The 16,442-nt window shown below is 41.3% G+C and overlaps 1 protein-coding gene across 1 annotated transcript in view; it reads left to right on the top strand.

Annotated features, from left to right (window-relative positions):
• PRKCE (protein kinase C epsilon) overlaps positions 1-16,442 on the top strand; it is a 302,560-nt gene that overhangs the window by 114,442 nt on the left and 171,676 nt on the right. The window contains exon 2 of the mRNA XM_069955442.1: positions 2,055-2,118. Within this exon, the coding sequence (XP_069811543.1) occupies positions 2,055-2,118 (64 nt within the window). The remainder of the gene's footprint in view (positions 1-2,054; positions 2,119-16,442) is intronic.

Here is a 16,442-nt window from a genome sequence, read left to right as displayed (position 1 = left end):
TCCTCCACTCCCTTTCCCACCCAGTACAGAGAGCTCTTACACCAAAACAATGCTCTTAAACCAAGTCACAATTTTGAAAAACTGTGAGCTCTTAAACCAAAACGCTCTTAAACCAAGTTACTCTTAAACCAAGGTACCAGTGTGTATGTATATATATATATATATATATATATATATATATACAGTGATACCTTGGTTTAAGAGTAACTTGGTTTAAGAGCGTTTTGGTTTAAGAGCTCACAGTTTTTCAAAATTGTGACTTGGTTCAAGAGCATTGTTTTGGTTTAAGAGCTCCCTGTACTGGGTGGGAGCGCGAGTGGAGGAGGGGCATGGTCTGTATAGCGGGGCCTACAGCACTGTACTCTGACCCCAGAAGTCTCCCTCACCTTCCAAATCATAGCAGATCCACTTCAGGCTGGGGCTCACATCAGAGGACAGGACTGTGGAGGTAATCTCTCCATAGCTGTAACCCCTCTCTCCTCAGACAGAGAGTGCTGCATGTATGTACCCACATCTGCCCTGCTCATTCCTTCATGCTCCCTGCAGTCTCTGTCAGCCCTTGTGTTTCCCATCCTCTCCATTACTGTACAGTAACTTATAATATCACATATTCTGCTGTTTCTGAATGTTTGTTTCATTTGTTTTACATGTTATTCAGAATAATAATCATTATTTGTGGTGTGGAACCAATTGTCTGCATTTCTAGGATTTCTTATGGGAAAATTTGATTTGGTTTAAGAGTGGATTTGGATTACAAGCACGGCCCTGGAACGAATTATGCTTGTAATCCAAGGCACCACTGTATATATATATATATATATATATATATATATATATATATATATATATATATATATATAATTATTTTTTGTTTTCTGTACTCCAGTATGGGTTTGTGATGGTGTATATAGATATTGATTGCCTTGCATTTCCATATAAATTCTGTAAATATGCAGATACTTTATATAATCTTTGGACTTTCATGGTCTTTGTTTGCACACCAGCTTTTTTAGGCAAAATAACAGCCGTTGTTTGATGATGACGGCCTTACCCAAGCGTATTAACCATCAGATACATGGCTTTAGTTTTTTTACCGTAACAGATCGGTGCCAGTGCGGGGATCCCGATGGTGCAGTTTTTTTTTTAACCGTCTCCCGATTCCTGAAGCACTGGAGGCAGGCCCACCGACCCCCAGTGTGGTGGTCTCCCCTCTGTGACGCGACTCCATTCATTCTAATGAAGCCACGTCACAGAGGGGACCGGCAGCCTGCCCCCAATGCTCCAGGATGGGCTGATGCTCAGGAATAGACCGCCGCTATGTGGTTCAAGAAAAGGACTGCACCATTGGGATTCCCACACCAGCGCCCATCCGTTAATGTAAAAAAACCAAATCCATGTACCTGATGGTACATTCACTTTAAGTAGTGACTGTTAACATTATTGACAGCCCTCATTATAACATAACAGCTATTAATTTAAAAACAACGGCCGTTATTTTTCATAAAAAGACATTGTGTGAACATAGCCATATAGTGTTTCATGCATGTAATAGGCTAGGTTCACATTATGTAAAACTGGCCGCCATCTTTCATAACAACGGCCATCCTTGAGCAAATGAAGGCCAATATTTAAAAGATAACAGACATTACTTGCACAATGACACCAATTCTCATGAAAGATGGCCGTCATTTTTACATAGTGTGAAGCTAGCCTATAGGGGAATAGAATCACCACTTCCACAAAGGCTTTGATTAAATTTTTTTTTAAGTCTCGATTGATCTTTATGACTTTATGGAGGAGATTTATCAAACATGGTGTAAAGTAAAACTGGCTCAGTTGCCCCTAGCAACCAATCAGATTCCACCTTTCATTTTCCAAAGAGTCTGTGAGGAATAGAGGTGGAATCTGATTGGTTGCTAGGGGCAACTGAGCCAGTTTCACTTTACACCATGTTTGATAAATCTCCCCCTATGTCTTTTACTTAGTTTTTGTTCATTTATTGGAAGGTTTTTCCCAGGATCACACTGAACCAATCTTCTCTTTCTTATTTGCAGATTGACCTGGAACCAGAAGGAAAGGTATACGTGGTGATAGATCTCTCTGGATCCTCAGGTGAAGGTAAGTTCACTACATCTCCATGGAAGGCGCCTTTTAGTGCTGTATATAGTGCTGTATATAGTGCTGTACTCTCCTAGTATACTGCTTGGGATTTGTATTCTGAGCCATTTTTGTATCTCTGATCTACACCAGGCCATATACGATCACTGAAGATGATATTGGGGTTTGGATTTTAACACAATTTTTTTTTTTAAATTGTGTTTTTTATAACTGGTGCCTTGGTGGGCAGGGACGTGTGTGTTGGTGATTCAGTCATTTTCTATAGAAGTCACAGAGATGGCCAAACACTGTACATGGCTATCTCCGACGAGCAACAAGCATTGACTCTGATGGGAGACTCAATTCCCATTCTACAGCAGGGGGACCCCCACAATCTCCTAGTTGTCCCCTATCTTGAAGATAATTTGCATTGATGGGACATGGATGTAGATTTTCCCAAGATGATGGTTTGTGTTGTATTTTGTAACTTTAAAGTGAATCTGTCACCCCCTAACTGCCTACTGAGCTGGCGGCATTTACATTAAAAATGGCTTTATTCAGGCCATGAAAAGTGTCAAAGAGGCGGGGCCTATAGTCTGGGACTTAGCACCTCTACAACTCACTGTGATGTATGCCGCCCCTTTGCACCCGACACACACTGCATACAGGACAGTGACGAATAGGAGTGTTAGAGCCCAAGGAATAATAGGCTCCGCCTGTTTGACACTATGGAGAGTGATTTTTATTAACGAAACACAAACCCAGACACAGGCAGTAAAGGTATATTCTGAATGCTTTTATTGATATCTAACAAGTGGTAGGTGGTCAGGGGGTTACAAACTCACTTGAAAAACTTCTAGAGCTATTTATTTTTAATGCTCCAATGTATCCAGCACTACAAAAACATGGCCACTTTCTTCCAGAGACAGCACCACCCTTGTCTCCAGTTCAGATGTGGTTTGCAATCAAGCTCCATTCACTTCAACAGAACTAACGTGCACCCAAACTGGAGACAAGAGTGGTGCTGTCTGTGGAAGAAAGTGGCCATGTCTTTGTAACCACTTTAAATTTGCAAATCACCTTGATTAAACTTTACTGTTATGGTGCGTTTACACAGGCAGATTTATCTGACTGATTTTTTAAGCCAAACCTAGGATCAGACCAGAAACAGGGAACGGGTCATAAAGGAAAGACTGAGATTTCTCCTTTTTTCAAATCCATTCCTGGCTTTGGCTTCCAAAATCTGTCAGATCAATCTGCCTGTGTAAACGCACCATTAGTTTCTCCTATATTCCTCTTGCCTCCATGGTTACAGACTACAAACAAACTCAGTGTAGTCTGATACGGAGTCCGGATTGCAGGATCAGACTACACACTGTTTGTTTGTAGTCTGTCGCCATGGAGACAAATAGATCTGCATAGGAGCTGTAGATGGAAAACTATAGGGTATTTTAAGAGTATTGTATATACAGAGAAATAAAAACAAATCACAGTGTGGACACTGCTGTAAAAATGGCATGTTCTAACCTCATGAACATAAAAACTTTTGTGGGAATGTAGAAATTGTGGGGCGGCTGGGATTCCATCTTTTGTTTCTCAGATGCTAATTATTGTGGAGGTATTTGTTTTGGCGATTGTGCACAGTTCCTAGTTGGGATATGAGTGGTATACCACATAATTAGAAAAGCGATTGTTATGTAACGTGGTTGATTCACTGCCTCCATCTGCCGTAGAGAGGCCCGTGCCAACAGCTTGGCTTATGCCTAGACGGGCGTGCTTTGCACTTCTCTCCCGGCCTTTGGTGTGATTTTTTTACACCCTCGTTTAATACTGTGCAAAGTTGTTAACAAATAGTTAATTGTAATCTCCGCTCTCACGAATGGCTCTCGTTTTCCAAACTTTGACAGCCCGTGTTTATGGACATTTGCTTGGTTGCCCATTTTAGCAGCTTCATGTCACGATGCTGAATAATTCCGGCCGTTTCTAGGTATCGCTAACAGCGTTAAGCCTCTCCGTGGTTTCTAGACGCCGTCTTAGGAAAGCACAACCCAAAACCTTTTGGCGAAATTCCAGATTTGGTTTTCAACGTTAACAGGAGAATTTTTTTTTTACTGTAAGAAAACAGATGAGTATTGCTTGGCTTTGGGGCTCTTTAACCCATAATAATGAAATTTGTTTATGAATCTGTGTACTAGAAAGAGTTAGTAAATGTAGATTCTAGCATTCTAGAGATTTGTTTTTTACTTCTATAAAAAAAACTCAAGTATTTCAGTACTTATCAGCTGCTGTATGTCCTGCAGGAAGTGGTTATTTCCAGTCTGATACAGTGCTCTCTGCTGCCTCCTCTGTCCATGACAGGAGCTGTCCAGAGCAGTAGCAAATCCCCATAGGAAACCTCTCCTGCTCTCCGAACTGGAAAGAATATACAATTTTTCTGCAGGACGTACAGAAGATAAGTATTGGACGACTTGAGATTTTTTTTTAAAACAAGTTAATTACAAATCTCTGGCACTTTCTGACACCAGTTGATTTTAGGATTTTTTCACCATTTTTCCTATTCATCACCTGTCAGAACACTGCACAGGTGCCTTAACGATCCAGCTCATGTGCTGTGCTCACACAGGTGATGAATAAGAGAAAATGTTCCAGGGGCATTCCTAATATGAGGAGGGCTAGAAATTTGTAAACTACTTCTATTTAAAAATCTCCAGTCTTCCAGTACTTACCATTTGCTGTTTGTCCTGCAGGAAGTGGTGTATTCTTTCCAGTCTGACACAGTGCTCCCTGCTGCCACCTCTGTCCATGTCAGGAATTGTCCAGAGCAGGAGAGGTTTTCTATGGGGATTTGCTACTACTCTGGACAGTTCCTGACATGGACATAAATGGCAGCAGACTGGAAGAATACACCACTTCCTGCAGGACATACAGCAACTGAAAGAGTTTCTTAGCTTAGTTTTCTAGTTAGCTAGATTTACAAGCAAGAATTACGTCAGGCTGTGATTGAGATCACCAATGATTTCAATGTAATTCAACGGGAAAAATGATGGCTATTAAATAAGTGTATTTTGAGGCCAAACATGGCAGTTTTACGCCTTCAAATATACCCCAAAGTGTTTAGTAATGTGTATTTAACATTAAAGCAGTCAGGATTAGGTTAGAAAAATAGCAAAACACCATAAAAAGAAAGTCTTAATATCCTGAATCCGCGCCAAGCGTTCTCGAGTCTTGAGATATTACTTTTATTTCATGTGGCCTTAAAAAACAAAAAATCCCAGCTCTATTAATTATGCCCTGTCTCCGCTCCTGTGATCTGCCAAGATCCCCCAGCTCGCTGCCCCAGTATAAATACACAACATGTCTAAAAGCATTTCTGCCATAGATCAGCCACCTGCAACCATTCCAGCCGGAGCGGAGGTGCTATAAGGACAAAGCGCCGAGGAGAATTTCCATCTACATTAACATTGACGACCAGAGACGTCTGCCAAGTACATGTCCCCCCATGCATCCTAATGGCCGGAGAACCTTGACCCCACTTGGGAATCTGCAAAATCCCAATTACATTTTTGTCTGGATTGGTAGAAATATTACCAAATACCCAATATTATCTGTTCTAACAGGAAGGTTAAAGACATTTTATGAAAAAAAATTAAAAAAAATATATTGCATAAAAAAATAAAAGCATACTTAAGTGTCACCGTCGTTTGGGAAAACTTTTGACGTGTCAGAGAGATGGGAGAAGGAGCTGAAGATGAAGAAGTGCTGCAGCATGGTCCATTCCTGCTCTGTGTTCGAAAGAGTCAGGCTCATAATCTTAGGGTCCTATTATGCTGCGTTTACACGGAGCAATAATTCGCCCGATCGTATGATTAACGATTTCGAAGTAACAATTTTTTTTTTTTATAACTATCACTATAGATGGAGCGATATATCGTACGGAAAAATCGTTTTGCAATCGCTTAAGTCTATCTCGCACATAGGTTAAATCGGTGAACGACTGTTTACACGGAACGATCTGCGAATTTTTTGCGAACGACTAACAACGATTTAAGAACATGTTGTAAGATCAAAATGAACGATTTCTCCCTCGTCGTTTGATCGTTCGCTGCGTTTACACGTACGATTATCGTTCGAATTTGATCGTTATCGTGCAAATTCGAACGATAATCTTCCGTGTAAACGCAGCATTACACGGAGCGATTTTTAACGATTAACAACTAACGATTGCAAGCGAGATTGTTTATCGTTAACGTGAAGTCGTTCATCATATTACACAGAACGATGGTCGTTAGTTACGATCCTTACTATGATTGTTATTACGATCGTTACTATGATCGTTTGCTCCATCTGGTCATAGCAAAACAATAAACAATCTGCAATTACACTGAACGATTAGTAAACAAATGCGGAACTTGAGCGAACAAATGTGGAATTACAGCGAACGATTAACAATAATTTTACGTTCAGATCTAAGGGCTCTATTCCACCGGACGATTATCGTTCGCATAATCATTAACGATTAACGATGTCAAAAGACCTGAAAACGTTCACTCATTTCCATGGAACCATAATCGTTACTTATGATCGTATTTGCGATCGTTTTTTCTTCGCTATTTCTTCGCTATTGCGTTCGTATCTATTGCGAACGACCGAACGATGTCTTATTCAATGCAAACGATTTGCGAACATTTTCCGAACGAGCAATGATAAAAATAGGTTCAGGTCTTATAAAGCGATCAATGATTTCTCGTTCAGTCGTTAATCATTAACTGCATTTCAACCGAACGATTATCGCTTAGATTCAAACAATTTAACGATAATCTGAACGATAGTCATTCAGTGGAATAGGGCCCTAAATCAACGATCAACGACATACAAACGATTTTTCGATCGTTGCCTGCAATTACACTGAACGATTATCGTTTAAATTCGTGTAATAGGACCCTTAAAGGAGACCTGTCACCCCGGCAGCCGGGGTGATGCCCGCCCGACCCCCTGGTAGTGCCCCTTATACTTACCCCTTCCTCAAAGTCCTGGTCCTAGACCCCGTCCCGTTGCCGAGAAATCCCCATCGGAAGCCGTGTGCGCACTCACCAGAAATTCAGCTCCAGTCATTCTCTATGTGCGTTGGACTCCTCTCTGATGAGCGCGCGCACGGCTTTCGACGGGGATTTCTCGGGTACGGGATGGAGTCAGGGACCGGGACTTTGAAGAAGGGGTAAGTATAAGGGTCACCAACGGGGGTCGGGCGGGTGTCACCCTGGCAGCCAGGGTGACAGGTCTCCTTTAATCTATGAAGCATGACTCTTTTTTTCTAACATAAAGCGGGGAGAGGAACTGCTGCAGCAAATTTTCTCCTCAGTGCAGGTCTGAACACTCAGACCCGGGCAGGTCAAGACTTTTGACGTCTTTATGACATGTCAAAAGTTTTCCCAAATGACAGTGACACTTTAGCTCTCCTGCTGCCCTGCTGGTGTCAGATCATCCGGTCCCTGCTGTGGTCCTGTTTTTCCTTCTTCCTCTGACGTTTTTGCTCCCAAAGGAACTGGGCTGAGCAAGAGTGCAAGGTCATCAGAAGCAGAAAAACACGACCACAGGATACCTTAGGTCATCCTTATACCTTGTACAGGATTATACAAGCCCATAGAATGAGCACTTACTATCACATCCTGAAGTGTCATCTGTTTCATCCAGGCTCTGCTGCATCCATAGATTTTGTTACTGTATTGAGGTCATGTGACTTCTGATCAGCCACCATCTTGGCAATCAGATTTCTAGCTGCCTCCTCTCCCTTTCAAATCTGCTGTGAATCCCATGATGCACCAGCAAAGTATCACATGGGAAGCTAGAGACAGTGCCATCTTTGCCTGCTGGGAGGACAGTGTAATAATCCTCATCTCTATAGATCTCTAAATAAGCTAAGAAACTCTAAGTATACAGTCAGGGAGGTTAAACTGTCATCAAATCCAAATCCATAGACAGGAGCTGTATAATCATCATCAGTAACTTTGTTACCCCCGTCCCCGACACATATGGAACAGTCCATGCAGCTTCATCAGCTGATGCCTAAGATGTTAACCCTGTTGAGAGCACAGAAACATAAGTCATTTGTATGGGGTCACCATGAAATCACATGACCCAGCAAAAGGAAAGGATTTCAGGGATTTTCAGATAGAAAGAAACAACTAAATGATGTAATAATAGTTCAAGTATATAATATGTCCCGGAGTGCTTCTTTAAATGGCAAATCTCAATGATGTGTTGATGTGTGGATGACAACCCTTGTAGTAGTTGTAGTAGTGGCTATATTGGTTGTCAATCATCGTTTAGTGTTTTTTTTTTTCTTTTTTTTGCTGTGTTTTATGTATTTTTCTAGTCACCTGTTTGTTTTCATGAATCTTTTTAAAGAAATTCTTTAAAATCATTTGAACGATGTCTTGTGCCGCCGTGGCCACACAGAGCTCATTTGGCGTAATCCCAGTTACCTAATGGAACATCTGGCAGCTGCCGTGATTTCAGAGGAGGCAAAGATCAATGATGGTTGTCTGACGGAGTTTTGATCATTTGAAAGTGTGTGTTTGTGTGCTTTAGTTTGTTATACAAGATTAATGATACCACCTGGCTTCATATCGCTTCAGCGGGGATTGCTCAAATAAAATGTCACTGAATGTATTCCAGAGCCCTGGCTTACCAGAGATCCAGAAAGATCTTCTAGATATTGGGGGATGTAAAAGAAATTATTGGTGAATTTTTTATACATTTGTAGGGAGATTTATCAAACATGGTGTAAAGTGACACTGGCTCAGTTGCCCCCGGCAACCAATCAGATTCCACCTTTCATTTTCCAAAAAGTCTGTGAGGAATGAAAAGTGGAATCTGATTGGTTGCCGGAGGAACTGAGCCAGTTTCACTTTACACCATGTTTGATAAATCTCCCCCTTGGTGTTGCATTATTGGAGATCGTTATATGGGAGTTTTCCAATAATCGCCATTAAACCATCCATTTGATGAAAGTACGTAAGTCCTTACTGGCTGTGTCTTTAAAAATGTGACTGGTGCCTAAGCTGGGACAAAAAAATAAGAATCATTTAAACTTGCAGCATTGTGGTGTGGCCTAGAGTGTCTGTGCCCCAGGTCTGCGACGTCTCTCCTTTCTTCCTCATCATTAGGAACACCCACAGGCAGGTGCACTGTTTAGACGAGCAATGGATAGAAATCCTGCCAAGGGGGGCGTTCCTAATGATGATGAGGGTGGGGAGGAAGAAAGGAGAGACGTCACAGACCTGGGGCGAAGACACTCTAGGCCACTCCAGTATGACACAGTGCTGCAAGTTTAAAAGATCTTTTTTTGCGCTAACCAAGGCACCGGGCACATTTTAAAAGACACAAACGGTAAGGATTTACTGTCATCAAACGGATGGTACTAGTGGTTTGGTGGGGTGATTTGGTGGATACAGAAGGGGAGATTTATCAAACATGGTGTAAAGTGAAACTGGCTCAGTTGCCCCTAGCAACCAATCAGATTCCACCTTTCATTTTCCAAAGAGTCTGTGAGGAATGAAAGGTGGAATCTGATTGGTTGCTAGGGGCAACTGAGCCAGTTTCACTTTACACCATGTTAATGTAACTGCATGCTATAAACTCTGATTCCTTAGGCCCACCACTAACACAAGCATGGCCACCTTTATCTGCATCTTTCACTATGCTGTTATCATTAGTAACTACTTGTCGGTTTCTAGGTTTCTACCTAAGATGGGATTCTCTTCTGCTAAACCTTTTACTTACTATTAAAGGACCTGTCTTATATTGTAGTGTGCTGGTTCAGCCCTGTATAGAGGAATACTTAGTCTTCAAAAATGACACATTGGCTACTATGGAAGAGTAGTGTGGGCATGCTCTGTGACATATAAGTGACCTGGATAACCCATTTAAAGGGATAGTTCACTGGTGCTGGAAACTGCCAGAGAGTTGTAATTTATTTCAATTAAAAAATCTCAAGTCTTCCAGTAATTATCAGCTGCTGTATGTCCTGCAAGAAGTGGTGTATTCTTTGTAGTCTGACACAGTGCTCTCTGCTGCCACCTCTGTCCATGTCAGGAACTGTCCAGAGCAGTAGCAAATCTCCATAGAAAACCTCTCCTTCTCCTTGTTATTCTTTATAATTTATCTGTACAATGTACTATATATTTTGTCTGTTTTGTTTGCAAAATTTGCTATGTTAACAAAATTCTATTGAAAAAATTCAATAAAATATATTGAAACAGAAAACCTCTCCTTCTCTCCAGACTGGAAAGAATACACCACTTCCTGCAGGACATACAGCAGCTGATAAGTGCAAGAAGAATTAAGATTTTTTTTAATAGAAGTAAATTACAAATCTCTGGCACCAGTTGATTTGAAATATTTATTAAAAGCCTGGATAACCCCTTGAGTCGCATTTGTCAGTATTTCGATGCTTTGTGGATGCCTTAGGCAGACAAGATGTTATGTAATGCATGGCGCACCATGACATGATGAAGTGTCACCCACGTGGCAGAGCCCATGTTCAACTAAGTCTATGAGTGTTTTATCATGGGTGACACCTTAAGTAACAAGATCTATTTATACGGGGCGGGGGCGGGGGGGGTTGGGGGGGGCATGTACAGGCTCTAATCTGACTAATCAAAGCCTAGGTGATTATAAAGGGATGCTGTACTATTATAAAGGGAGGCCGTATACGCTTTCAACTGCTGTAATTAGAATTTCACTAACCGATCGGCGTACAGCTCGCAGTCAGACGCTCGCTTTGATGTTGTAACATTGTGTCGGCTGTGTAAATTTTATTAATCACTTTCAAGTGCTCGGAGCTTTTATAGAGAGAACACAGGATCACATTGTGTTTCAGAAGTGCCCTAATGATTTTTTTTCTCTTCTTTGCGCTGAATTTTAATGATATTCATAGGGAGGAAATAATGGCGGATTCAATTGAACCGTTCGTTTTTCTATCCAGCTGCGTTCTTCGTATTGACCATTGTTTAGTATTAGAGATGAGCGAGCACTAAAGTACTCGAATGCGCGTTATTCGTGTCCAGTATTTTGCAATACTCGAATGCTCGATCGGGTTAGGAACCCCATTAAAGTCAATGGGAGATTAGAGTAGTTTTTCAGGGACCTCCCACTCGGCGGGGGTGGGGGTCTGGTCCTTCTGAAAACTCCAGAAAGTGTCACACTGTGAGATTACTAGTCATGAACAGGGCTTTGGGGTGTTTGTTAGCTACAATACCTCTGTCCCTACTCCAGCAACTCTCCCTCTCCGCTAACAGATTGCAAGTCAATTAAGCATCAGGTGCAGTGGCGGATTGATTGTATCCCGAGCATGCGCTGTCCACCCAACCTGCCCCCCCCCAATGCATAGGCACACTGGTGGGGGAGTCTATAACACTGTGGTCAGTGCGCCCCATATGTATTCTCTATATAGTAGATGGTGCCCTCTGTGCACCCCAATAGAGTAGATGGCCTCCTGTGCAGATCCCCCTATAATAGATAAAGCCCTGTATAGTTCCCCCTTAGTAGATGTTTCCCTATATAGTGTCCCTTTTAGGAGATGGCCCCCTGTATAGTGCCCCATTTAGTAGATAGCCCCCTGTATAGTGCCCCATTTAGTAGATGGCCCCCTGTATAGTGCTCCCTTTAGAAGATGGCCTCCAGTGTAGATCCACCTATAATGGATGAACCCCTGTATAGTGCCCCATTTAGTAGATGGTTCCCTGTATAGTGGCCCTTTTAGGATATGGCCACCTGTATAGTGGCCCATTTAGTAGATGGTCTTCTGTATAGGACCCCCTATAGTAGATGGTCCCCTGCATAGTGTCCCCTTTGTAGATAGCCCCTTGTACAGTGCCCCCTTAAGTATATGGTCCCCTTTATAGTGCCCCCTTTAGTAGATGGCCCCTTGTATAGTGCCCCCTTTAGTAGATGGCCCCCTGTATAGTGCTCCCTTTAGTATATGGTCTCCTGTATAGTGCTCCCTTTAGTATATGGTCCCCTGTATAGTGCCCCCTATAGTAGATGGTCCCCTTTTTAGTGCCCCCTTTAGTAGATGGCCAATTGTATAGTGCCCCCTTTAGTAGATAGCCCCCTGTATAGTGCTCCCTTTAGTATATGGTCTCCTGTATAGTGCTCCCTTTAGTATATGGTCCCCTGTATAGTGCCCTCACCTTTAGAGGGAGTGAGAAGACATTCCAACCTGCAGCTTTTTCAGGGACTTGGGAACGCCTCTTTGACACTTGTGATGGGGGTGCTTTAAAACTGAGGCATCCAAGTAGTTACAAAAGGTTCAAATAACAAATAAAATAAAATGGGGAATTGATGGCATTATATTAGTAAACATTTTATGGTCTTGGAAGAAAATGTAATAAAAAGGTTCTAGTATCTTACTGATTCTAAGATTGAACTGACCCTTCTGCCCTTGCTGGATCTATGCGGTTGTGTCGCTGGCATCACACGGCTTCTAGTTCAGGATTGTGCCATAGGGCCAGCTGGTGTATGACATAGTTGTATCCGCAGTACCTGCAGTATGTACAGTATGTCTGAAATGACTCATCAGAATATGCTCCACATGATTGTCCTTATGGCCGGGACTATGTGCAGTATTAGTATGAGATGTGCATAGTGGAGGCATGCTTAACACTGTAATCCCATGTCTGCTAAGTAGTATTACCAAAGTCACAAGTTTTTTGGTTCTTCTTTTAATGTGGTAATTTGCAAAAAAAAATTTCTTTCAAATCCACTGGTGCCAGAAAGTGCCAGAGATTTGTAATCTTATCTTCCAGTACTTATCAGCAGTTGTATGTCCTACAGGAAGTAGTTACTTTTTCCAGTCTGACACAGCGCTCTCTGCTGCCACCTCTGTCCATGTCAGGAACTGTCCAGAGCAGTAACAAATCCCCATAGAAAACCTCTCCTGTTTTCAAGACTGAAAAAGAATACACCACTTCCTGCAGGACATACAGCAGCTCATAAGTACTGGAAGATTTGAGATTTTTTTTAATAGAACTAAATTACAAATCCCCACTTAAAACTACCCCTTTGAATTTAAACTTTTTCTGCTCCTTGGAACATTTGCCAGCCTTTATTTTACAAGTATAATTTTTTTTAGTTGAGATCGAAATTCCCCTTTAAATGTGTTGTTGTGTTATCAGTAAGTCAAGTTTTAAACATATTTTAAAGACTTTTTGGGGATGTTTATTTAATTCCATTGTTCTATATCAATGATAAAATATTCCTGAAATCTTGTAGCTTCCATTCTGGCCACTAATCCTAAATCTAAGCTGAATCTTCCTGTTCTGTACCATTCCACAGCAGTGTCCTCCTTATCATCTAAGGGTAGGGTTGCTGCAAATCCTCCCCAGGTAAACTCCAAGATTACTAGTTTGTTGAGGTTGTATGTATCAATAGACCACAAGACGTTCTTATCCATGTGATATGGACGTTTTTTTACATGGTACATGGGTGTATGAATGTGTATACTTTTTTTTTTCCGGATTTCTTCCCTTTTAACGTAGCAGGTAAAACCTGGGTGTATGATTCGTGCCCATTATAACCAGTGATTGACCATGTGATCTCTGATGACAGGTGGAGTCATAGAGGTGGAGTCACTTCTAGTGCTGCCACTGTTACGCTGTCTCATAGGGTGACAGCGGTTGGTGCTGTCACCAGACATTGATAGCAGATCCTAGTAGATCCTTTCTTAGCACCTTTCACAACGCGCCTGTCTCCTAAATAGTAATAACTCTCAGATTTATCCTATCACAATGCATAAACATAGCCCCATAGAATTCCATCGCACTTTCGGCTCTGCTACATCTCTTCTTGTTAACTTTCTATAAACGGACAGATTAGCGGCTTCTATGACAGAACCCTCCAGCCTCTTCGTTTTTTACATAACGTCTGCAACTTGTAGACTTTACTCAGTTCTGAATATTATTTGGCTTTGGGATTCTTATTATTTTGGAAAAGTACAAAAAAAAAAAAAAAAAAAGAATAGGGAATTTCCTGAAGTTATCTGTCAGCGCCAGAGAAACTTCTCTTACAGCAAGGAAGTCAATTATTAATGTTATGCTTCACTAGGAATTGCGCTGAAACAGATTATCTGTTCTCCAGTGCGCGAGAGCAACTGTCAGGCCTTGTCTGTGCATGTGGGCCCCCCCTGCTGGCCCATCTGTGTATTGCGTCTGGCTGAGAATTTTTATCTTCTGGATGGTAGATCTGTGTGTAATACAAGTTATTTTACTCTATACTCAAGAGAAGGCTGTGTCTGTGTATTTTTTTTTTAATAAGTGTTACAAAAAAAAAAACAACTAAATAAATACACATCTGAAGAGGATGTAATATGTTATAAATGATGCAAAGCAACTCTAAAGAAGGAAATAGCTAGCTCTCTAGTGCCATCTAGAGCTCCTCTGTAAGTCGGCATGTTTCATAGCTCTTTAGAGGGTCCTACATTGGCAGGGAATTTATTTCCAATAGGTGGCACCAGAGAGCAAGCTGTTTCCATTACAAAATAAAGCTGCTTGGCATATATTTTTCCCAGAGAGGATTGCATGACCTATAAGACTACATATGCCATCTTGGTGGAGACAAAGTACCCATTTTTTACCAATCCAATAAGCCACTAATTATTTAAAATACCAAACACACTGAAGAAATCAGTTACCCCCCAGAACCATGAGGATGCTATATGTGGTGAAACATGTTGGGGAGGGGGGCCTCTAGTCTTGTTTTAATAGTACATTGTCTTTCTGTATATTTGCTTAAAGCTTCAGAAATTATTCAGGGTATTCTAAATCTTGCATATGCCTCTCTTGTCGTTTTTTTTTTTATTATTATTTAAGGTCTGGGGTTGGCAGCACAGTCCTTTTTCTCCTAGTGTTTCTGCTTACTCCTGATGCTGGCACCATAACTTGTGTATGCCAACGTACCCCATGTCCTAGCACTTTTTGACTTTTGTAGTCCATGCAGGGGCAGGAGCCACGAGGAAAAGGATAACTCTTAAAGGGGTTATCCAGGATTAGAAAAAAATTTTTTTTTTTGCAAAAACAGGGCCACCCTTGTACTGGTATTGAAATACGCCTTTATTCACTTCAATTCAACTAAGCTACAAAACCACACCCAAACTGAAGAGTGGTGATTTTGTGATTCTGACATTTGTCCCATACCCCTGAGGATACTATACATGGTGAAACATGTCTGGGGGCTTCTAATCCTATTTTAATTGAACATTAGTGTTTTATAGGTGTTTCACCTAGTGCTGCAGCAGAACATTGGATATCACAGCAGACTGTCTCTTCTTGCTTTATTCCCTGTCTGTTCCTCTGCCAGTGGTATTGTGCAGCACAAGACAGCATGCTGTAAGAACACCTCATTCTTTCCTAAACTTTTCAATAAAAATTATATATATTTATATGTTAGGTATATGTTGATGTGGGCTGTAGGGGCCATTCAAAGGTGTTGGCTTCACTAAGGGGGCAGGGCTTAATCTCAGAGACAAGATCAAGCCAAGAGACAGAAGTGGATGATGCATCATCTTAGAGGCAGGAGCTTGGGAGCTGCTGAGACAACACCACACTAAAATAAAGCAACGACTACACAACTTCCTGCCAGGGTTAATTAAAGCTGAAGCAAAAACAATTTCTAGCGACACTATATTAGTAAGTTTTACTTCTTGGGGTAATAGTTTATTATAATACTGGAATACCCCTTTGAGAAATAAATGAGCGCCGAATATTGGATCCAAAAACAATATGGTTTCAATTTAATTTAGTTTACTTTAAGGGGCCTCCTTTGTGTCCATGTAATAAAGAAGACATTGAAAAGATTATTACATGTAATAAGAATATTACAGCTACAATCCCTCCGTATGTGGTTTATAGAGCTGTATAGAAGTGGTATTACTGTGGTCTGCAGCGGCTTGAGAGTCTTGGAAGCTGGAAGTATCTTAGCATATGAATATTGTTTTAGATATCACGTCATGACATTTCAGGATGAAACGACTGCCAAAACATGTTCCTGGAGCAATCGATGTGAGAACACTCCGCTTTCTATGTCAGCTCAGAGGTATTTTATGTTCATAAGTCCCCGATGGAGAAGAACGGCCTGAATTGGAATAGTAGTAAAGTATGCGGTATGTATTATGTAAGTGGTCATAAAATATAGCCGGGACATATCGGCATGATTGACCCTTATCTCCCCAATAGCAAATGTGATCGGCGGGTGTGGCCGACATGGGAAAATTACCTATTGGTTAATGCAAGTTCTTATATTAAAAATATTTTTAAAGAATTTTTTGTGTTTTTTTTTTTTTCTGTGAC

Source organism: Dendropsophus ebraccatus, chromosome 15, assembly GCF_027789765.1.
Source record: "Dendropsophus ebraccatus isolate aDenEbr1 chromosome 15, aDenEbr1.pat, whole genome shotgun sequence".
NCBI classification, from domain to species: Eukaryota; Metazoa; Chordata; class Amphibia; order Anura; family Hylidae; genus Dendropsophus; species Dendropsophus ebraccatus.
Note: the sequence above shows the minus strand (reverse complement) of the source record. Positions and strands in the feature narration are given on the sequence as shown.